Raw genomic sequence first — 23,361 nt, 5'->3', positions numbered from 1 at the left:
GACATCTAAGCATGTAATATGGGACCAAACAATTGAAATGGAAAGCAACATGGCAAATATGGATATTATTCCGGCACAAAGTGTGTCAGTTGTTGAAAAAAGGCTATAATACGAAGGTGTTCCAACTAGGATTGCCAGATTTCAGAGCCTGGCTGACTTTCCAGTTTTTGTGTGTCATCTCCAGGTAAGAAAGGAGGGTGCAAATTCTCCAGTTTTGGTGAGCCCAACTCTAGGCAAGAGGATAGGGCCGTGTGAAAATCTCAAACTCAGCTAACAGAGCAGAGGCTTGTTGCAAGTTGTAAGGCTTAATTAATTTATTGGGTGGGGCTGCCTTTGGAAACTGTTCAGAAACTTCCACGGGTGCAAAATGCTGCAGCTAGAATCTTGACCAGGGCTAGTTCCAGGCCGCATATAATTCCCTGGTTTTGAAAAAGCTGGCTAGCAGTTCATTTCCTGGCACAATTCAAAGACTTATAAAGCCCTATACAGCTTAGGTCCAGACAATTTGAGAAACCGTGGCGGGATACACACCGCCATTTAGTACGTATAGGATACGTATTAGGGTTAGGAAGGGGCGGTGCTTCCGCACCCCCCTAACCCTAGTACGTATTCTATACGTACAAGATGGCAGCGCCCCTTCTACATGGGCGCCGCCATCTTTACGTACTGGACGCACAGCGTCCAGACGTGTCATGGCGCCTATGACGTCGCGAGTCCGCGCCAGGCACCTCGCGACGTCATGGTGGCGCCGCAAAAAGAAGCTCCGAAATGGAGCTTCTTTTTTGCTCCACGCGGGAGCCGCGCGGTTTGGCTGCTGCGGCTCCCGCGCGGAGCAAACAGCGCCGACGGGGGACCGCCACAAAGCGGCGGTTTGTATCCCGCCCATATCTCCCCCATGAACCAGCCAGAGCCCTAAGATCTTCAGGAAAAGGCTTTCTCTCAGTCCCACCACCATCCCAGGCTCTTTTGGTGAGGACATGAGAGAGAGCCTTCTCGGTGGCTGCTCCAACCCTCTGGAATGCCCTTCCCTAGAAAGCTAGGCTGACTCTCCTTCTTGCTTGCTTTTTGTCAGCAAAGCCAAAACATTTTTATTTAAGCCAGCATTTGATACATACAGTCGCCCCTCTTAACTTGCAGATCCGGGATCCGTGAACTTGAATACTCACAGAGGGGTGACTTCCATTATTTTCAATGGGGCACATCCCTGCGGGGCACACCCTGTGCTTGCTTGTGGGCACGTGCCCTATTGAAACCTATGGGGCTTGAATATGCACAAGCCTCCATTTTCGTTGGGGGAAGGGGGTCCAGAATGGATCCCTGCAAAAACAGAGGGCCAATTGTAATTGATATCAGGGTGGTTTTTATAGAGCAGTAGGTTTTAATTGTGCTTTTAACTTTTGTTTATTTTTATGTGATTTTATATTGTTGCAGATGATTTTAATTCTTTTCAATTTTATTGAGATTTTTAAAATGTTTTACCTGTGAGCTGCCTTGGGTCCCTCCTGGAAAAAAGGTGTCACACAAAATAAATAAATATTTTGTCATGCCAAGGCTCTCCAGGAACATTATCACATGGGAGGAATGAGTCTCAGTTTTGAAAGAAAAGAAAGTAGGGCCAATTTGGAAATGAACACAAATACATGGATGGTTATCACACCACAGAAGAACACAGTGCCCATTCCAAAGCCAAAGTAGTGCAAATGCAAAAGAAATTATCATATGAGTATGTACCTTCCATAGAGTTCGAATTAGCATCCCTGCACATGTGCAGTGAGGGCAGAATCGGATTGTGACCTTTTTACACTTCCTGTGGGGCTTGCTTCCGGTTCCTGTGGTTTTGCCTTGTTTCACATTATTTGTTCATTCATTACCCTTTATTTCATGTTATTTAGGCAATTCACATTATTTGTTCATTCATTATTCTTTATTTCGTTATTTAGGCAATTCACCAATTCAAAATCAGTCCAAAGGAACCCTGTACTTGGTTTGAGCATTGGGGGACTTGTACTAGGTCACCCAGAGGGATTTGATCCTTGCCTCTAGAAGGCAGGGATCAAATCCCTCTGGGTGACCTAGTGCAAGTCACACTCTCTCAGCCTCCTCAGAAAATGGCAATGGCAAATCCCATCTGAATAAACCTGCTAAGAAAACCCTGTGACAGGGTTGTGAGAGAGAAAGAGAGAGCCAATCCCTGCCCTCCAGTTGGAGAGGATGAGTTTTGTAAAGGTAAAGAGACAGAAAGGGCTGCGTGGAGGAGGGAGGGAGGCAGTGTGTGTATGTTTCATCCTCAAAACAGCTCCAGAACTCTGAGAGGAGAGAAAAAATTGCAGCCAGCAAAGGAGCTTGGGAATTGTAGTCTGACTGGAAGGCAATCCAAGGGCAACCAAGACATGCGTTCCATACCTGCCAAATTCGAATTGGACACTACTTTGGAATGGAACAGGATTTGTAAATTCTGCATTATTCTGAATTTACACATCTCTCAGTTGACCCTGGATTGGGATCAAATTGACCTACCACTGACTTCGATTATGTGTGATAACCTCTCGCACAACAAAGTGAAACCCCATGATTGCATCCAGGATCACACTGCATTGACCTTCCAATTTCCCCCATGTGATAAAGTTTCAGGGGAGTTTAAGTGTGTACTCAGCTTTCTCCTTCCTTCCTAGTCATTGTGGTGCCAGGGCTCACCTTCCGGTCTCCTCTGCATCCACCTTTTGGTTAGAAGGATGTAGGCTAGATTCCTTTCTTCCTAAGAAGGTGAGTAATAATAATCCCCTAATTTCACCTTGATCTGGGAACAACTTCTTAATTTCTGTCTTAATTTCCAACAGAGAAAACATGTCCTATGTGTATGTATGCGTGTTTGAATGGAAGTTGTGACCAACTGTGGTTGGCATTTAATGTGTAACTCTTAAGGATATCATCAGGGTCCATCCCTGGATCTCAGATTTTAGGCCAAAACCCTTAGGGCCTGGAATGATCTGGAACTGGTAACCCTATGTCAAATGGGTCAGAGAACAACCTCCACCCACCCTCTTTGGTACCTCAGTTATGATGTCTCAAGCATAACTAGTTATTTTTCCTGTGCTAGGCTCTCTCCATACCTCCTTACCCAAGAGGAAACACCACAACAATGTGGCCAATTCTGAATAGATACATTTATATACTTAGATTATTGATTTCCTTGTAATTTTCTGAAGGAGAGTAATTAAATAGCAATCTGGAAGGCTTGAAATAAGATTCTAAACTTTGATTTTTACAGATTTTAAAGATGAATAGAGAATACTCATTTATTCTTATTTGACTGAGCAAGGTAGAACAAAAAGGAAATGAGAGGAAATAGAAAAACTTCTCAGAATGGAGCAAGGAAACTATTGATTAAGGCTGAATAAGTGCTGCCCTCAACTTGCTTTTTAGAAATTTTCTTTTTAATATTTTCAAGCTGTGGATAGTTGAATCTGTGGATGCAGAATCTACAGATACAGAGGACTGACTGTACATCCCTTTCTTCTCCACTCAGTTGCAGCTATTGGGTTGTTTTTCTCCAACTTGTGGGACTGAAAAATATATCCTGTTAGGCACAGCTGCTTAGGATCATTCTTGCGGATGAGTAGGTAGAAAAAAAAATCAATTAATTATAGAACTTGGGCTCATTTACTGAGACAGAATTTGACACTTAAGTGGTTGAAGGAAGGGTAAAAAAGAGCAGTTAAGATAGAGGAAATCTTTTTCAGTTTTGATGTTTACTTGGCTTTGTAAGAACAGTAGCTGTTACTAGTGTGGCCATGTTACTATTGTTATTTCATAACAGCAACACAGTTACCTAGGAATACTTGAAAATAATAGATAACAAAATAAAATTCCTCAGGCGATGATAGTGGGCTGCAACTGCAGCAATAAACTTCGCCCACACAGTAAAGGTTTACAGTTGCATAATAGCATGCTGTGTGTGTGAGGGATTGAGATTCAGCTACATGTCTCTCCAGCATTCATTTGAATGTGTCAAGGGAAAGAAAGCACAGCCCAGTTAGTGAACTGATCTGAATTGTTATTCAGCTCAGTTAACTTAATGTCACTAAGAGTCTGTGTCTCCAGAGGCCCCTTTTACGCAGATCAGGGCCACAGCAACCACACTCTGTGGGCCTGACCTAGCCTTTGCAGGGCGCAAAAAAGGAGCCATGGTGCTATGACTTTTTTTGCGCCCTGCCAAGGGCATGATAGCTGTGGCTTTATGGCACTCCTTCGGTGCTGCGTCATGCAGAGCGCCGTGATGCCAAGTGCCACGTGGTGTGGCACGCAGTCGGGGCATGCATCATATGGTCGCCAGACCCTGACTCTGCCCCCAACTCAGATTTTTCTGCTGGTCTGCACATCCCCTCAGTTTATGTTGGTCCAAAACACACTGCAGAAATGATCCAGTGTGAGACCTCTTTAACTGCCCTGGCTCAATGTCAGGGAATCCTGAGAGCTGTAGTTTACATGTAGCCTTCTCTGTCAGAGAGCACTGGTGGCACAATAAACTACAATTCCCAGGATTCCCTAGCAAGGAGCCAGGGCAGTTAAAGCAGTCTCAAACTGGATGATTTCTGCAATGAGTTTTGGACCCTATCTTCTTCTGGCTTCTGGCTTATAGTCTCCATTCTGGTTTATGACTGAGCTAAGGTAAAGAACATTTTAATTACTTCAATGTTTTCATTGTCTAAAGTAATGTAAATAATCTGTGGGCATTATTTTTATTCTGTTAATGTTAATCTGTAACCCTGATTTTGCACCATATTCCTTGACTTGAATATCTGTTCCAAGTCTTGATTATTTTCTGCTAGTAGTATGGTGCTATCTGCATATTTTAAATTGTTGATATTGCTTCCTCTTACATTCGCAAGAGAGCCAATGTGGTATAATGGTTTGAGGATTGGACTACGACTCTGGAGATCTGCTTGAGCATAAAAATCACTGGGTGAATTTAGGCAAGTCGTACTCTCTCAGCCTCAGAGGATGACAATGGCAACCCCTCTGATGAAACTTGCCAAGAAAACCCTATAATAGGTTAACCTTAGGGTGGCCCTAAGTAAAAAATGACTTGGAGGTACACAACAGCAACAACAAAATTTTCACAACTTCATCTGAGTCAAATCCAACTTCACGCATGATGCAGTCAGAGTACAAGTTAATCAGACAGAGTAATAAAATGCAGCCTTGCCTGGCCTCCTTGTCAATGGGATAGTATTCTGTTTCTCAGTATTCTGGCCTGACAAAGGCCCTTTGTCCTGAGTACAAGTTACACATCAGAGCAATAAAATGTTGTAGTATGCCTATTTATTTAAGAGCAATCCAGAGTTTTTCATGATCTATGCAATCAAAGGTTTTGCTATAATCTGTAAAGCACAGCCAGGATGGTGTACTGATTTGAGTGCTGGACTATGATTGTGGAGACCAGGGTTCAAATCCTCACTTGGCCATGTAAACCCACTGGGGGACCCTGGGCATGTCACACTCTCTCAGCCTCAGAGGATGGCAATAGCAAACCTGCTCTGAAGAAATGTGCCAAGAAAACCCCAATAGGTAGGGTTGCCATAAGTTGGAAACAACCTGAAGGCACACAACAACGATTACATAGGTCCAAAACACATTACAGAAACAATCCAGTTTGAGACTGCTTTAACTTCAATGCTAGGGAGTTATGGGAACTGTAGTTTTGGGAGACATGTAGCCTTCTCTGTCAGAGAGCTCTGGTGCCACAATCCCAGGATTCCCTAGCACTGAGCCAGAGCAGTTAAAGTGCTCTCAGACTGGAATATGTCTTCCGGGTGTTTTGGATCATAAAGCAAAGGCTGAATTTCTCTCAACTTTTAAATTCTTTAGGGGGAAAAATATTCCCATTAACCAAGGTATCTTTGCAATATGCCTGTCCTGGTGCCATGACAAACTACAGTTCCCAGAATTCCATGGCAGTTAAAGTGGTGTCAAACTGGATTATTTCTGCAGTGTGATTTGGGCCATAAAGCACAGAGTGACTTTTTCCTCCTGAAATTCTTTAGGGGAAAAAACAAACAAACCACAATCCCATTACTGAATGGTAGAATTCAAAATATAAACTGTGTTAGTCGGTAGAATCAATGTGCAGAGAGATTTTGTAGCACTTTTGAGACTAAGGTCCAAAACACATTGCAGAAATTATCCAGTTTGAGACCTCTTTAACTGCCATGGCTTAGTGCGAGGGAATCCTGGGATTAGATTCAATAACATTCAAACAAGTATACCTTTAGTGGGCCAACCAAAATCCACAATTACATGTTGCAAGCTTTCAAAGTCACACTGGCTTCTTCCTCAGGCAAACAGAAGGGAAAAAATGAAGATGTTAGTCATCATAGGCCTGCATTTTCTGTTTCTGGTCTTGGTTCAGATGGTAGGGAGGGCTCTCTGCAGGCTGGCACCTTTCCCTTTTGGCCATGTGGTCACTGGTAGATTTTCAAAGTCACGGAAATTTAATGTCCATTTGCAATTAAAAGAAGATGTTTCCTAGGAATCCAACATGTCTCCTTCCTTTGTGAAGCCACAGGCTCCTATGTAGGTAGAGAACACTGAATTTCTCAAGAAGTCATGTTTGGCATCAGGAAAACTTTAAGTGGTGTAGAGGTAAAACAGGCCAATCAGTCAGTATTAGAAAAAATGCTTTACTTTTGTTGGAGGCAGAAGTCTCAGATGGCAAGGTCCCAGCGCAGTGGCTCTGTGTTTAGGATTCCCCTCTGATGGCTAAAATGCGATATCTTGCAATCCAAAAAATATCTAGGGGTAGCTATGTTGGCCATATAGCAAATCTAATCACATCTAAACAATGACACCTTTAATGGACCAACCAAAATGCACAATTACATGCTGCAAGCTTTCAAAGTCACACTGGGTTCTTCGTCAGGCAAACAGGAGGAAAAAAAATGGAAAATGTTAATCACAGGCCTGCATTTTCAGGTATCATTGTTTATCAAAGGTATCACTATCAAGGCATCAAATTATCAAAGGTATCGTTGTTTTAATCTAGAAAATGGGGAAGTAGAACTAGAAAAAGAATTTTCATACCTGGGATCAAATATGGATCAGAGGGGGACTGCAGTCAAGAAATCATAAGAAGACTAAGAATGGGGAGGGCAGCTATGAGAGAACTAGAAAACATCCTAAAATGTAAAGACATACAACTAGGCATGAAAGTCAGAATCATACAAGCCATTGTATTCCCTGTTACCATATATGGATGTGAGAGCTAGACAGTTAAGAAAGCGGATAGGAACAGAATTAATTCATTTGAGATTGGTGCTGGAGAAGAGTCCTGAGGTTACCATGAACAGCCAAGAAGTCAAACAAATGGGTCCTAGAGCAGATCAAACCAGAAATCTCTCTGGAAGCCAAGATGACTAAAGTGAGGCTGTTGTACTTTGGCCACATCATGAGGAGGCACAACTCACTGGAAAAAACACGAATGCTAGGAAAGATAGAGGGAAGCAGAAGGAGAGGAAAGTCACCTGCTAGATGGCTGGACTCTATTAAGGAGGTCATGAGTATGAATTTGCAGAACCTGAGCAGAGCAGTGGGACACAGGGAGTCTTGGAGATGTCTCATCTACAGGTTCGCCATGGGTCGAGATCAACTCGATGGTGGATAACAACAACAACAACAACAACAACAACAACAACAACAACAACAACAACAAATCATTGTTTGGATGTTGTTGGATTTGCTGTATGTCCAACACAGCTAACTCTAGATGCTTTTTGGGATTTTGCCACCACAAGCTCTCTCTCTAGAGAAAGAGAAACTCCCCCAGAGACTGAGAAGGCAAGGCAGCAGGGCTTGCAGCACGTGAGGGGCGGGGGAACGCCTAGATCAGACGGCGCCCTGGCAGTGGCTGCTGCTGGGCACCAAAGCAGCCCAGTCTCCCGGGGAGTGAGGCTCCTGCTGCTGCTTCTGGCCCAGGCGGGATCTGGGGCTCCTTGCGGCTGGCCCTCTTCCTGCCTTGGATCACCCCAGAGCCTGGCGGAGGAGGAGGAAGAGCAGGCGGAGGCCCCGCCATGTGGCCCTATGTGACGCCCCAGCAGTTGGAGGGCTTCCGTCATTATAAGGTAATAAGCCCATCTCCCCTTTCCTTTGGGGGAAAGCAACAAAGAGGGGGGTGGTAGCCAAAGCCATGGCTTTCTCCCTCCCTGCCTCCCTCCCTCCCTGGCTGCTCTGTTTGCTTTTCTGGGCTGTGAGTTTGGAAACTTGAGCCCCCTTCACAAGCTCCTCTACAGCCAGGGAGGGGTGCAGATTGGGGAGGAGGGGGCTCATCCACTTTGGGGCTGCTGGGACTTCCTCCTCCTCCTCAGGGGGAGGGGATCTGGAGCCCCAAACAAACTGCCCCCCCTTATTGGCCTCCCTCCCTGGAGGAACCAGAAGGGCTCCTGCGCTGTCTTTCGGGAAAAGAATCCAAACTTCGGCTGCATCCGCACTGCCAATATTCCGCTTTGAGAGCGCTTGAGCTGCCTTGGCTCCCTGCCGGGGCCTCTGAGGTCCCAAACACACTGCACAGGTAATCCGTTTTGAGACCGTTTTAACTTCCTCAGCTCACTGCTAGGGAATCTGGGGTCGAAAATACTCTGCTGAAATAATCCGGGTTGAGACCCCTTGAACTGCCTTGGCTCCATGCTGTGGGATCTGGGGTCCCAGACACCTGCAGAAATAATCCACTTTGAGACCGCTTTAACTGCTCTGGCTGAGTGCCAGGGAATCCCGGCAATTGTAGTTTGTTGTGGCACCAGAGCTCTCTGGCAGAGAAGGCTAAATGTCTCACAAAACTACAGTTCCCAGGATTCCTTAGCATTGAGCCAGGGCAGTTAAGGCGGTCTCAAACTGGATTATTTCTGCAGTGTGTTTTGGAGCTGGAAATGGTAGTTGGCTGTGGCACCAGTTAAAATAATGTCAAACCTGATTATTTCTGCAGTGCAGGTACAGCCTGAGAAAGCTGCACTCTGGTGCCACCAGCAAACTACAGATCCCAGAATTATGTAACATTGAGCCATGGCAGTTAAAGTGGGGCCAACTTGGATGATTTCTGAGGTGCAGCTGCAGCCTAAGAAAGCTCCACTCCACAACCAACTGCAGATCTCAGATTCCATAGCATGGAACCAAGGCAGTTAAAGTGGTCTCAAACTGGATTATTTCAGCAATGTTGATGCAAACTTCCTCCTCCCCTTGCCACCCATCACCTTTTTACTTTGGAATCAGTTGGTTCTTTGCACTGTTTGTAGGTCTCTGCTAGTAGTGAAGGGAAATGACTGATGTGTATTTCTCTTTTCCAAGAAAGAGAGCAACTACATGGACGGTGCAAGAGTTCCTGGCCTTTGCAAATAGGCTGCTAAACTCTAGAGAGAGTGCCATGGGAGTTTGGACAGGTTGCCTGTTTGTTGCTCCAATCCACCTCTTCTCAGCTCTTTGTCTTTTGGCCAAGAAATTGTGCTTCTGAATCCCTATCAGTATCTTGCCCAACTATTCTAGTTACAGAATTTGAGGGACTGTTGGACTCTCCAGATGTTTTGGACTTTGAGTCCCATCATCCATGGTGATTGGCCTTGGTGGATGGGGCTTCTGCGACTTGAAGTCCAAACATCCTGGCACTTTAAGGGGGTCTGTCCTTCCCTTAAAAGATGCAGCACTTGCAGATTGAGGCCGAAACATTTGTCTTGGAATATATACATTATATTGGTGTTTTTGGCTTTTATTGGGCAATGCCCTCCTTTTTTCTTGAATGCCCTACGTTTTGTGGTGCCTTGCCCTCCTTTGTAGTTAGGACGCCTGGTCACCCTGAAGCGAACCAGTGGGCACCACAGAAATCTAGCTATATGACATTTAGTGGGTATGTTAACATCTGTACTCTACAGTGCAGGTCTGTGTGTTTTGCTTCTTGGGCCAAAGCAAAAGTGCTTGGTAGAAATCATGGAAAATGTCAGCAACTGTGTGTGTGACTTCAAGACTTACGGCATCCCTAAGGCCCTGTCATAGGGTTTTCTTTGCAAGTTTCTTCAGAGTGGGTTTGCCATTGCCTTCCCCTGAGTCTAAGAGACTGTAACTTGCCCAAGATCACCAGGAGGGAGTCTATAGCCAAGCAGGAAGGTGCACCTTGGTCTCCAGAGTCATAGTGCAACTCAAACCACTCTGCCACAGTGGCTCTCACCAGCAGGGCTAGAGTAGGCAAAAAATATTGGATGAAAACTAAAGTCAAGGGTGTGTGCCAGTGTTAGAAAAGGGGTTAGGCAGGATTCTCAGGATTTCTCAGGTTTCTTTTGGCAGGACTAAACGTCTTGTTTTTTAAAATATTTTTTGCTACAGGTTTCTGTGAGGAAGGGCTCATAGGTAGATGGCAGCCAGAACCCATGACTTATATGAGCTCACAGGCTTTGTTATTGGCATGTTTCAGGGGCCCTTAGGTTAAACACTTCGAAGGAGCAACTGGATAATGTCCTCTTCATTTTTTTAATCTGTTTAAGTTTTAAATTTAAATTTAAATTTAAATTTAAATTTAATAATAATAATAATAATAATAATAATAATATTTATTTCTTATCTGCCACTCTCCATGGATGGAAGTGGGGAACAACAACAGACCAAGAAATACACAACATCAGTTAAAAACATACATCAGGTTAAAAGAACAAATAGGATGCATGCATATTAAAACAACCCACATTTAAAACTCACCATTTAAAATGAAAAACAAAAACAAAAAACTGTTGCTTTCTCTACTGGAAAAGTTAATATGTTGTTATGCTCATGCCACTTTTCCAACTTGTGAGGAGTTTCTGTGCTGCAATGGTTCACTGGCTTTGGTTTCCTTTGAAAGGAGGTTGCTTGAGCTTCATCACATTTTGTAAGTTTGAATTTAAAGATATAGCTGTGTTAGTCTGTAGAATCGGTTTGTAGAGAAATCTTGTAGCACTTTTGAGACAAACTGAAAGAAAGAAGTTGGCAGCATGAGCTTTCGTAGACTAAAGTCCACTTCCTCAGTTTGAATTTATTTACAAGTACACAGATTGAGCACAGATGGAGGTGCAGCTTAGGCGCTCCAACAGTTGGCCATATCCATCCCTCCACACGAGATAACTGGATAGAAGAGAGGGAGTGAAAGTAAATTCTGTTAGCTTTCTCTTCATCTTATCCACTCACAGGTAATCCTTTTCCCTGCCTAGAGTCACTTTCTCCAACCTTTCTTAGCTTTCTCATGCATTTAGCTGAATCAAGAAGAAATTTACCAACAGTTGTCTCCAATTGAGACACAATGCCTCTGTTGTTAACCACCTTCAAGTCAATCTTGACTCACGGTGACCCTGTGGATGAGACATCTCCAGGTCCCCCTGTCCTCCACTGCTCTGCTCTGGTCCTGTCCTGTAAATTCATACCTGTGACCTCCGTAATAGCGTCCATCCACCTAGCATGTGTTCTTCCTCTCTTTCTACTGTCTTCTACCTCGCCTAGCATTATGCACTTTTCCAATGAGTAATGCCTTCTCATGTCAGTAAAGTCAGTAAATCATTTAGATGGAAATGGTAAAATTTCAGTTGCGGGGCAACTGAGGAATCCTTACGTGTCAGTTTAAGGCTGGCATACCAGCCTTAAATTCCAATGACCTCCTTTTCTTACTGGCTCAGGTAGCTCAATTCTGTTACTTATGTATGACACTAAGAGCGTAGCCTGAGTGTTCTGAGCTTGGTAAGGGTTAAGATAGAGCTAGATCCCACTTTCCATGACTGTTTGCCCCACACTGTTCTTCAGGTAAGTGGGAAGAGGCTTTCCACCTGGCTTCCATTCAGACAGTGAAAGCTGCTGGTCATTGTGACTACTGGGGCAGAAAGCCCTCATATATTCTGTGTATATCCACATACATATATGTACGTGCAGGCAAGCAAACAAGGATTTGCATGTACATTTGCACAAAGGCAGATATGTAGGCAAGCATTCACTCAAACACTGCCTCAGCATGCCCACCCATTCACTCTTATGGTTTGAAGAGCATTAAAATGGTCATTTTGAATAAGAACGGTTTCTACCTGCTGCTAGTTCCATAATCTCACTCCACCAGGGGCGTAGCTAGGATTTTAGGAAGGGGGGGGTCCAGACTAAGTGCCACCATTATAATGGGGCTTGAGTGCAGCGGCGCAGCAGCACACACCATTCATTTTTCTAATGGAAGGGGGGGTCCGGACCCCCAGATCCCACCCACCCCGGCTACGTCCCTGACTCCACTCCCTTTACACACACACAGACACACACTCTCCTAGAGTTGGAGGTTGGAAGTTCAGGAGGAAGGAGACACATGTAAAGAAAGCTCTAACTTTCTGCTTCTGGTAAGGAGGCAGGCAGGCATGTGCTAGCAATGGGCAGCATAATCTATTGCAACATTTATTGTTATGGACCAGCCTCCACTGGAAAGAGGCTCAGTCTCCCTGACCCATTCCCCCTTGGAAGGCTCTGGCAGCAATTTTTACAGGGAACGAGAAGACAAGAATTGAATCAAGGGAGAGGAGAGGTACTGGCGCATAGATGGAAATGGTCCTTTGCCGTGTGCACTGCATTCTTATGCATAAGTGAGTTCCACTTAGCTCACTGTGGTTTATTCCTTAGTATGGGTGTTTAGGACTACAGACTAAACCTCTCCCTTGGCCTGTTCATCATAGTCCAATTGTATGGGTGTTTACTTGACAGTTAATCTTCACTGGAGAAACTATATTGTCCCATGTGTTAGCCAAAATGCAAGGGTCCTGGGAGGGCACCCAGAATTAATGTGAAATAGGGGAATTTTATTAGCTCTCTTAAAGTCAGCTGAGAGGGCTCAGACAACTCAAAGCAGGGATCAAGCCTGTGTGTAAGCCTGTTCTGAGATTTTGAATTCCAGAGTGAAGTTCTAAAAATAGTTATATTTATGAACCAAAGGGAATTGCCATTCACACAAAGACACTCATTCGTTCATATTCAGGAACTTAAAAAATGAAAGGTGGTAGCAGATAGTGACTTAAGGAGTTGCAGATGGCAATACTGTACTGATTCCAGATGTGGCGCTCTAGTCGGGGGATACCGGGAAGAGAAGTGCTTCAGCAAGCTGCCTGGGGCTCGTGCTATGGCCAGCAATGCTGAGGAGTCAAGCAAGATATGCACAGTGTCTATCCAATTGCCAGCAAGACTGAATTTTTGGTGACTAAGCAGGAATATTTATAAGGCAAATCCTGTCCTGGGGAAGAATTCAGGGTTAAGGAATAGCTTCCAGGAGAGTAGAATGAGAAGGGAAATTGTGAAAGGCCAAACAATAAAGTGCAGATGTCCTTGGACAAAGGAGTATCATTCCCAGAGGGAAGTATGTTTGGGTTTTTGATCACTTGTATATACATGTTCTGTCACTCACCACCACTCTTATCAGTGAAAGGATTATGCAGATTTTGATCTTGATTGGTCTGTCTTTGGCTGTGAGCTCCCCCATCCTGAGCCTCCTGATCCCCAAATATGATCTTGGACCTTCTTATATCCAGTGGCTATTTTCCTTCACTGGGAGTGCCTTCACAGCTATGTGCCTCAAACATCCTGTTTGATATCAACTCAATATCCAAAAAGAGGAGGGTTGAAGAGAGGCTGGACTTTGGGATAACACATTCAACCTATCAGAAAACTAAATTTGACTTTTTTGATGAGTAGTATGATGCATATGAATGAGCAACAGACCACTGCCCTGTGGAACCATAGTCTGCCAATCCAGAGGAAGTATGCCATGTTTAAATCTCAGGAAGCTAAAAACTATTTTGAATCTTACTGATTTGTACAGACCTAAAGTACATTCATTTTATCTAGATAAAGGCCAATTTGTGCAGTCTGACTTTTGGGGCCAATCAAATTTTGCCATTAGTGAAATGAAAAGTGCATCCAAATTCAAATTCCCAACTTCATGGTTGCTTCCCAGTTCCCCTTTCTCTTCCATGGCTTCCATTTGACCATCTTCTTCATTTTTGTGGTTCTTATTCACTGAGTCAAAAATAAGAATGGCTTCTCATTCTGAGATTAGATGGAACTGTATTAAATTAATCCTGTTATTGGCCTGTTATAGACAGGCCATTATTTCCTTTGAAACCTGTTTTCAGAATGAATTCAAGTCAGACATATTTTATCACCTCACATTCTTGGTTTGAAATGACAAAGTTGTGCTTATAAACCTCTATATTACAGCGCAGTGGTTAGGTATGGCATGAAAAGTGTTCCTGCAAACCTGGTTATGGGTAGAGATGCCATAACCCGGCGCTCCCCGTGACAAACCCGCTTTTGGGGGCCTCCTCCCGGTCCCGGTCCGGTTTGGCCCCCAGCCCCCGGTTCGGGGCCCGCATAGCGCCAACCCACCTTTTCCTGCCTCCCCGCTCGGCAGCGCCACCCACCTCCTCCTCCTCCTCCATTCCAGGCTGTGTGGCCATGTGGAGGAAGCGAAGGAGGAGGCGAAGGAGGAGGCGGTGCGCGGGGGGAGGGTTGCGCGGGCATGTGCAGGAGGCGCACCTCCTCCTCCGTTGCAGGCTGTGCCAAGCGGAGGAGGAGGCAGAGGTGCCTGCCTGGCTTGGTGCTCCCTGTGTGCGCGCGCACGTGCGCACCAAGGCAGCAGGCACTGGCAGGCAGCCACCCACCGCCTCCTCCGCCTGGCGCGCCTCTGCGCTGGGCACTTCCTTGGGCCCGGGAGGCGGAGGCAGAGGAGGAGGCGGAGGCGGAGGCGGGTGGCTGCCAGCCTCCTGCCTTGGTGCGCGGGCGGGGGGAGAGCGCGCCAAGGCAGCCACCCACCTCCTCCTCTGCTTTTGCCTGGGCTGGGAGGCAGAGGAGGAGGAGAAGGGAGGAGGAGGAAGGAAGGAAGGAAGGAGGAGGGAGGGAGGGAGGAAAGAAGGAGGAAGGGGGAGGAAGGAGGGAAGAAGGAAGGGAGGAGGAGGAGGGAGGAAGGAAGGAGGGAGGAAAGAAAGAGGAAAGTCCTTTGACCAAGTACACACTTCTGAAAAGTACAGTTGAATCCGAGGGCAAACCCACTTCTTGTTAAATCACTTTGACATATTCAGTGTGAAACCCAAAGAGTTTGGTTATGGAATAAGCCTCTGAAATATGCAAGAGGCCATGTTAAGTAAAGCCATGTTCAATGCCCAAATGTGCTGTTTGGAATGGGGGGGGGGTGGCCAGAAAGGGAAGTACATTTCTGCCATCTGTCTAGGAATAATGCCCACATGTCCTCCATTTTGATCATGCCTAATAAACGTGTATTATTAACTTTTTTTTAAAAACATCAATTTTTCTGCATGTCCTCCATTTTTAAAAAATGTGCCCTACATTTGAAAATTTTGTCCTACATTTGTCCCGGTTTGGAGGTCTAGACTTATGGCAACCCTAGTTATGGGAACTCTTTGGAATATAATTATTTAAGTAATTGTTATTCTGGCTTTTGAAAATCCCAGGGTGGCTTACAGTATGACATATCTGATATGGTTTGTTCTTGGTAGAAATCTGAAAATGTCTAGTAAATAGTATTTTCAAGGTATGCAGTAATAAGAATGGTATATCATAGTTAATATTTAATTCCACTAAGATCCAAAAAGTAATAGACTTCAGCTGAAAACAAAAATGATTTTATTTTAAATAAGTACCACAGTAGCAAAAAACCACAAAAAAGAAAAAAAGGGGTTTTATTTAATTTTGGAAAGACAATTATGTAGTGCATTTTGCTTCCAAAATAGATATGAAAGAATATTTTTTGTCTACTGCTGTGCTTGAGATCACTTTATTCCTACATTATTTATAGTATTGTCCTTGAAGTAAATATCTCATTTTTGTTGTTGCTCCAGTATCATTTCATGCATAATTAAGAGCTGAAACAGTGACTCTCACTATAGACTATTGATTTTCTTTACGTCCTTTGGGACAGACTTTCCTGTTATGGGTTTTTGACATTATTTTCTATATGAGACTTCCTGACTTCAAGAAAGATTCAGCAGATGGATCCTTGGCCACAATTGTACCAGTAATATTCTTCACTCATAGTGAGAAACTTTTGTAGCAATCCCTGATCAGCACATTAGATAGTAACATGATTAATATTATTATAATGAATTATTTTATATAGATAATGCTAAATGCTATTTATCCTCACACTACTGGATCAGATCTGATGTCTAGGTGAGTGTTCTGCTTCATGCAGTGTGAACACTTGGAAGTCCACAAATAAGACCCAAGAACAAGAGAGAAGTTGCTCTTAAACAACTGCTATTGAAAATCATTTGAATTCCAAATATGATTCCACATAAGCCATCTCAAACAAGTAAACCAAAAAATATGTGTCTATACAAGCAGGTGCTGTGTTTGCAAAATTCAGTGTCATGTTAGGAATTGTTACTTTTCCTGATACTTCACAGTCAGGGTTAGTTGGATTTTTTTTACAATTTGGAGTCGGCTGTTGGAGTGTGGGTAGAGTAGAATGGCAGTCTGGGAAAGGAAATAATGGGGCTTATCCTGACCAGTGCTTTGCTCTGGCCTGGATACGTGCTAGGGTTGCCCGAGGGCAGTGCCACCGCAGGCCTCGCAACCCTAGTACATTGCGGCGGTGTGATAATGGCGGCGCCCTGTATACACAGGCATCACCATTATGACATCATGGCTGCGCCACAGCCAAATGGTGCACATGGGCGTGACGTCCCTGCGACGCTGCAGGGTGCTTGTGGTGCCCTTTCCGTGTCGCAGGAAGGAGCTCCAAACCGGAGCTCCTTTTTGCCACACGCATTGCTGGTGCGGCCTTTACACGGCCGCGCCAGCATTGCAGAAGAGAAAGGGACTGAGTGGCCCTTTTTTCCCCTTCCCTGCAGCTGTCAGGATGCCCCAAGGACACCCCTTTCCAGGCCACAGGGAAACGGTGTTTTGCCGCTTCCCCAAGACCTGGAGAAGTGGCAGATTTGGGCCTCTGGGGCTGCCACTGCAGATGCCCAGGCCTCAATCCGGAGGGGAAAGGGGCGGGTGCAGACAGCCTCAAAGGGGCGGTCTGTATCCCGCTGTTATTATATTATGCTGGTTTCTCCTTAATTTAACAATAGTACCTATTTAAGGAAGTTGGCTTAGCTTTCCTAGGAAGGCTTTTTCAGTTTACTCTAGTTGCTAGGTGCTGACAAAGCAGAAATAGCAGTGAAATGTTCAGCTGACGAAAGACAGAAAAGCAGTGAAGGCCAGTTTTCATGCAACTGCAAACCAGTTGCTCATGGGAAGTCAGCGGCTAGAATCCCATTGTTGTTTTACATGTGTTTAGGTTCCCCTGGGGAATAAGGTAGATATTTTCATTCCATATACAGTGTTCACATTTAATTCAAGATCATGGAAGTGGAGTTCTTCACCTGGTGACGTTGTGCATTTTGTTATGTATTCAGTTCTGCAGGACTGCCATTCAATACAAGAGCTCTGTGACGCAGTTTATAACTCTGCATGCAAATATTAATGTGATGTAGGATCTTAGCCCATGAGTGCAGTGGAACCTGTCTGCTTATGGTTTCAAGCAAGTGGTATACAGAGGCAGGTTGTCTATGGTATTGGAGGCAATGTTGTGTACATATCTATGCAGCTGAGTTCTTATGGTTTCAAGCAAGTGGTATACAGAGGCAGGTTGTCTCTGGTATTGGAGGCAATGTTGTGTACATATCTATGCAGCTGAGTTCTCTGTCTTTTTTCTCTTATTCCTGTTTTGTCCCTCTTTTTTCCTATCTCTCTGCTTATTTTTAGATTGGTTTTATACTTCTCTTTTCTGCTATTCTTTGATTTTCTTCAGGACCAGAGACAAAGGTCCAAAAGACATTGCAGAAATAATCCAATTTGAGACCGCTTTAATTGCCCTGGCTGAATGCTGGGGAATCCTGGGAATTGTAGTTTATCGTGGCACCAGAGCTCTCTGACAGAGAAGGCCAAATGTCCCACAAAACTACAGATCCCGGAATTCCCTAACACTGATCTAGGGCAGTTAAAGCAGTGTTGCTTAATAATATTACTTAATAAAGTGTATACCTGTTTGCTATACACATGACCTGATGTAATATCTACTCTCTAGGCACTTTTAGTTCTTGTTTTGTGCTTCTGATCAGTTGTCTTGATTGTGTTGGGTTGATTTGTGGCAGTCTGCTGTTATGGATGGGTTTGCTTTATAGAAGGAGGCATGGGACCATAAGCAGTTGCTCTGTGCCATGAACAAAATATGTTCTGTAGGCTTTGCCTAAATGCACAGCCTCTGCTCTGATGTGCTTGCTTCTGTCACTGCCTCTAGCAACCTTTGAGCCCATGTTTGGCTAGCCTGGGATTCTGGTTTCCCACCTTCCTGTTGCCAACATTTTTTTTCTTCAGGTTTAAGAGCCAATTTCAACTGTATTGTGAAAGTTCTGCTGGCGACAACTTGAGTGTGTTACCCTATCAGTCAAACTTCTCAAGAGTTTCTTTTGGGTTGGAGGGTTAGGGGTTAAACTCAGCTTGCACTAAAGATGTATGTGTTTGCACATGGAGTAAATAAAGAGATCATAGATTTCCTAGACAGTCCTTCACTCTATCTCACCCTCTTTCCTTCTGTATTTGACTGTTATTTCTTAAGGTTGCTGGTGTCACTTCCTCTTTCTTCTCATATGTATACATTCTAGCTTTCTTTTTTTCGTAAGCAAACAGTTTTGGAGAAATTGCATTACATGGAAAGTGTGTTCCTCAAACCATTCTGATGTTTCAGGGTCTGAATCTTCAAAACCTCACACTAATATTTTGTATGTACACACACACTGCTCTCTCTCTCTCTCTCTCTCTCTCTGTGCATTTCTCTTGTAGTGGAGGCTAGCAATAAACTGTATAGAATACTGTACTATGTGTTGCTTGCACTGTTCTAACATTGCTTCTGCCATTATCCATAAAACACCCAGGAGATCTGGACACCACCATACAGATACGGGGGGGGGGGGGGAGTTTGCCTACATATCCTCAAGAGTAGTCTATAATTTAGCTTTCTCTTTTTCTTCCTAGTAGGCTGGGCCTAGGTAAAGTGATCACATTCCCTGTCACCTGCTGTTTTTCTTACCACAAGTGACTTCATCATAACCTGTACTGCTTCTTTCTTGCTGTTTTCTTTTTATGCTATTGGGATTTCCAAGGTGAACTTTGCCACACTGAGGGCCAGGTTTATTGTGACAGCTAACCTTTGGACACAGTTCAAGTTTTCAGATGTTGGTGGAGCACTCATCTGCCTACCTCACTATTGACTCTGATCCCTAGTTAATAATACATTTCAAAATAATTGTGGACCATCCAAGAACCAAACAAAACATCAGTCAACTAGTTTACTCTGAACTGCAAGGTTACTATAATTTAAAGCCAGCTGCTTTATAGCAGCAGTTTGCAAGAGAGGGTCCCCCCCCCAAAGTGTACATGCATGTATGCTTGGTTGGGAAGAAAGTAAATTAAACAGCCAGGGCATTCCTATAAAAGGGTATCTAGAAGTAAGTTGCCCTGAGATTGCAGAACTAAAGGGCAGCACATTATGGCCTCATATGTTCTTCATGGGACCGGGGGCTGCTGGGACATATTCTATCCCACAAAGAGAACCTCATGGCACAGGGAATATGCACCTAGGACCATGTTTAAGAATGCATTGAGGGAACTGAATCTAGTGTCAGGATTATAGAGCACCTATTGTGATATCTAGTTTAGACAGAGGCCTACACTGAACTTTCAGGACATATGCTTACTAGAAGCATAGAAATATGTTTGGTAAATAAACCACTTTTGCAATTAATTTTTAAGTTAATTGACGAAGTGAGTAGTTCTGTTTGGAATGTCAGCTATAGAGGAAATTATTCCTCTGTCAGTGGAGGGATAGGTAAGAGATCTTGTAAAGGAGGAGTAGACAATCAGATATTTCTGTCTTACAACTCCTACCAACTTTAGTCATCACAATCAGTGTTAAGAGATTATGGTATTTGCAGCCCAAGAATAACTGGAAACACCACAGTTGCCCACCCCACCATAAAAATCTTGTTTTACACTTTTAAAAAAATAGTTGAATGTTATAAAATACATTGGTGTTTCCATTATGAAGCATAGTTCCACAAAGTGAGGTGGCCCAAGCCTTCTAGAAGAAACCATGTGAATTCAGATGATAGCTGAGGTCAGGTTTAAATAAAGCATCATGAAGACAGATGAAAGTATATGAGTGTTATGTGTAGTGATAGAACAGAGACAGAGCTACTCCAGGCTAGAGGAGGCCCTCAGCAGAGTAACTATGATGGGCCATCTTCTATAAAGGAATAATGGCACTTACTTTCTCGCACCTTATCCAATCACTTGGCTGCATATGTGACAATCACCCTTTGAGAGTCCTTATGTAGTACTCTTCCCCTGAACTCTCACTTCTGGCCACCAACTGTGGCCTTTTTTCTTTTTTCTCCACTCCTTGCTTTGTCATTATACAACTGCTGTCCAGGTTCCAGTGGCCCACACCCAGGTATATGACAGCAAACTGTCTTTCCAGTGGTCCACACATGGATATACCCCAGCAAACCATCTTTCCAATAATCCACACACAGAAATACCTCAGCCAACTGTAACATTTTCTCTTTAAGAAACTTCTTCCGGTTTCACTGCCACCATAGATATGTCTGAATTTATATAGCTACAATTGCTAATGTAACCACTCGAGGCCTGTAGGTATGGACAAGATTTTATTACAAAATGATATAAACAAAAAGTTCAGTTATATTTTGCATGTATGGATACGATCTTAAAGTGTGCACTACTTTAATTATACAGTTATTTTTCAGAATACATATATTTATTTATTTATACAGAATTATACTGAATGCAGTTATTAATTTATTCCATTTCTAATTAAACTACCGCAGTCATCCTTAAATCCACATCCCACACAATTCCCTGCTTCACTTTTTCTGCCAGACCTCTAATTCCCCTGACTAACTGTCATATCTGACCCACACAAACATTTTCAATTCCAAATTCCCAGTCAGTCAGTATTCACTTATAACGTTCCACACAACCCCACCCACTCCCAAAGGACTACTTACTTTACTCTATGCAATACACCACAATAACACATAACACTTTACTGTATTACATAGAATATAAGCACAATGCAGCAAACCTTTGGTATTTACTGGGATTTTGTTCCAGGACCCCTGTGTATGCTCAAGTCCCATAAAATACAATGATATAATAAAATGGTGTACTTTATATTAAATGGCAAAATCAAGGTTTGCTTTTTGGAAGTTATATAGATTTTTGATTATTTTCTAATTGTGGGTCCTTGAATCCATGGATACGGGGGAGGGGGCAACTGTACAGTGGTCCCTCCACATTCACTAGGGTTATGGGTGAAGGAATCTTGTTAATATGGATAAACGGCAAATAGAAAACACACTATTCTTTTTACCTAAGAGAACACCTTTCTAGGGATTTCCAAGTCCTCAAGTGCAACTCTGTGGTCAACATCTACCATAGGTTAATCCTAGAATTGTGCTGGAGGATTTACAAATGCCTAGAGAAGTGGTTTCTATAGGTATTGCTAGGTTTTCCAGCACAACTCTATGGTCAATGTCTGGCAGAATAGTGCTGAAGTACTTAGAGCAGGGGTAGGCAACCTGCGGCCCGCAGCCGGATGCGGCCCGGCGAGGCCTTGGGACCGGCCCCAGCCCGGTCCTGCCACCGATTGCCGCTGGGGCCTTTGGCGTCTCACATGAGGGGCATTGTGGGGCAATTGTCTATAGAAGCCTCAGAAACATGCATTTATCTTAACATTTTAAAAAAAATCAACAGATTTTTTCGCATGTCCTCCATTTTTTATTTTAAAAGTGCCCTCCCTTTGAAAATTTTGTCCTACATTTGTCCCGGTTTATTTATTTATTTAATTTTAAAAACAACAACATTTAATTATTTATTTTTTGGCTTCCGCCCCCCAGTTGTCTGAGGGACAGCAACCCGGCCCCCGGCTCAAAAGGGTTGCCTACCCCTGACTTAGAGATTCCTAGGGAGAACATATTAATCAAAATTGCAAATAATCAAATCCGCAAAAGTCAAAGCTGCAAATGTGGAGGGCCAACTGTATGTGTATACTCAATTGCAGAAAATTACTTCACCCCTGCCACCTGCTACAGCTTTCTTCCTTCCCTTTCTATTACCTCACGTGTCTGAAAAGCACTTAAGAGCACTATGGAAAAACTTAACATGGGGAGCAGAGGCCACTGATGCCGCTCCTTCCACCTGTGACAGCGTTGAAGTTACAAAAAGAAAGAAATCAGAAGGCAAATTTGAAATTGGATGGGGGTTGAGAGGAAGGGAGACAGGACTGACATCAGTGCCATCTCTGCAGATCCCATCATTTGCCTGAGGGTGACAGATATTTCCTTGACCCTGATTATCACCCTATGTGTGTTGGAAAGTCTTAATGGATCCTAGAGTGTGGATGCTGTGGTCATCTTCTATAGAGTGAGGCACAGAGCTTGGCCAGTAAGATCAGGGAGATCAGTTAAATTCCTCACTTAATCATATATTTACCTGGTTGACCTTCAGCTGATTAGTCTTTTATTCTGATTAACAACATCACAGGGTTACTGAGCTTCTTGGAAGAAAAATAGGACAAAAATCTAACAAGCATACCTAGGCATTGCATTCTGTCATGCTGAAGTCTTGCTTTCACTAAAATGACTCTTATTTTTTAAAAAGTGCTTGTTGGCATTTTCTATTTATGATTTTCAAGTGCTAAGCCATGGTATAAAATGTTTTTGCAGTGGATCTCTGAACTAAATTATGTCCTAATTGGGTGTGCTGCACAGCTGGCTGGTGAGTTGCTATTGCCTGAGTCGAATGTAGACATCCCTAGACTTGAACCACAGGTATATATTGGCACAAGTATTTGAGAATTTCTGCTTTAAGGGAGTAGTCAATGCTACAAGAGATCCATTGTTAAGATATTAATAAATATGGAGAAATAACTGATAAACAAGTACTCCCAAGAAGTCTTTGATCTTGAGACTGATTCATTGTCAAAGATCGTAAAAGTGTCTGCATGCAATAAGTAGTACTGCTTTGTAGTCAGTGCTACTAATTTGCAATTTGAGTTACTATATCACCTAACTTTGCTGAGCAGACTTTATGTTCTGTCCTTGTTAAATATGACCTTAGAGTACTTACTGTGTTCCAGTGCTGAAATAGTACTCAATAATGTGTTTTGAAACTTCTCTACAAGAATTTAGTAAGAACAATCCAACAGGAGTACTCCAGAAATCAGTGAGGCCTAATTAGAATATTAAGATCAACAGT

General features: G+C 43.5%; 2 protein-coding genes across 2 annotated transcripts in view; one reads left to right on the top strand and one right to left on the bottom strand.

The window, feature by feature from the left end:
* Nucleotides 1-23,361, bottom strand: part of SPIDR (scaffold protein involved in DNA repair) — a 1,328,422-nt gene that overhangs the window by 213,712 nt on the left and 1,091,349 nt on the right. The window lies entirely within an intron of this gene.
* LOC121928467 (ethanolaminephosphotransferase 1-like) overlaps nucleotides 7,865-23,361 on the top strand; it is a 29,924-nt gene continuing 14,427 nt past the window's right edge. Inside the window, exon 1 of the mRNA XM_042463233.1 lies at nucleotides 7,865-8,117. Coding sequence (XP_042319167.1) covers nucleotides 8,067-8,117 — 51 coding nt within the window. The 5' untranslated portion in view covers nucleotides 7,865-8,066. The remainder of the gene's footprint in view (nucleotides 8,118-23,361) is intronic.

The sequence above is a fragment of the Sceloporus undulatus genome, chromosome 4, assembly GCF_019175285.1.
Source record: "Sceloporus undulatus isolate JIND9_A2432 ecotype Alabama chromosome 4, SceUnd_v1.1, whole genome shotgun sequence".
NCBI classification, from domain to species: Eukaryota; Metazoa; Chordata; class Lepidosauria; order Squamata; family Phrynosomatidae; genus Sceloporus; species Sceloporus undulatus.
This window is presented reverse-complemented; position numbering and strand designations above follow the sequence as displayed.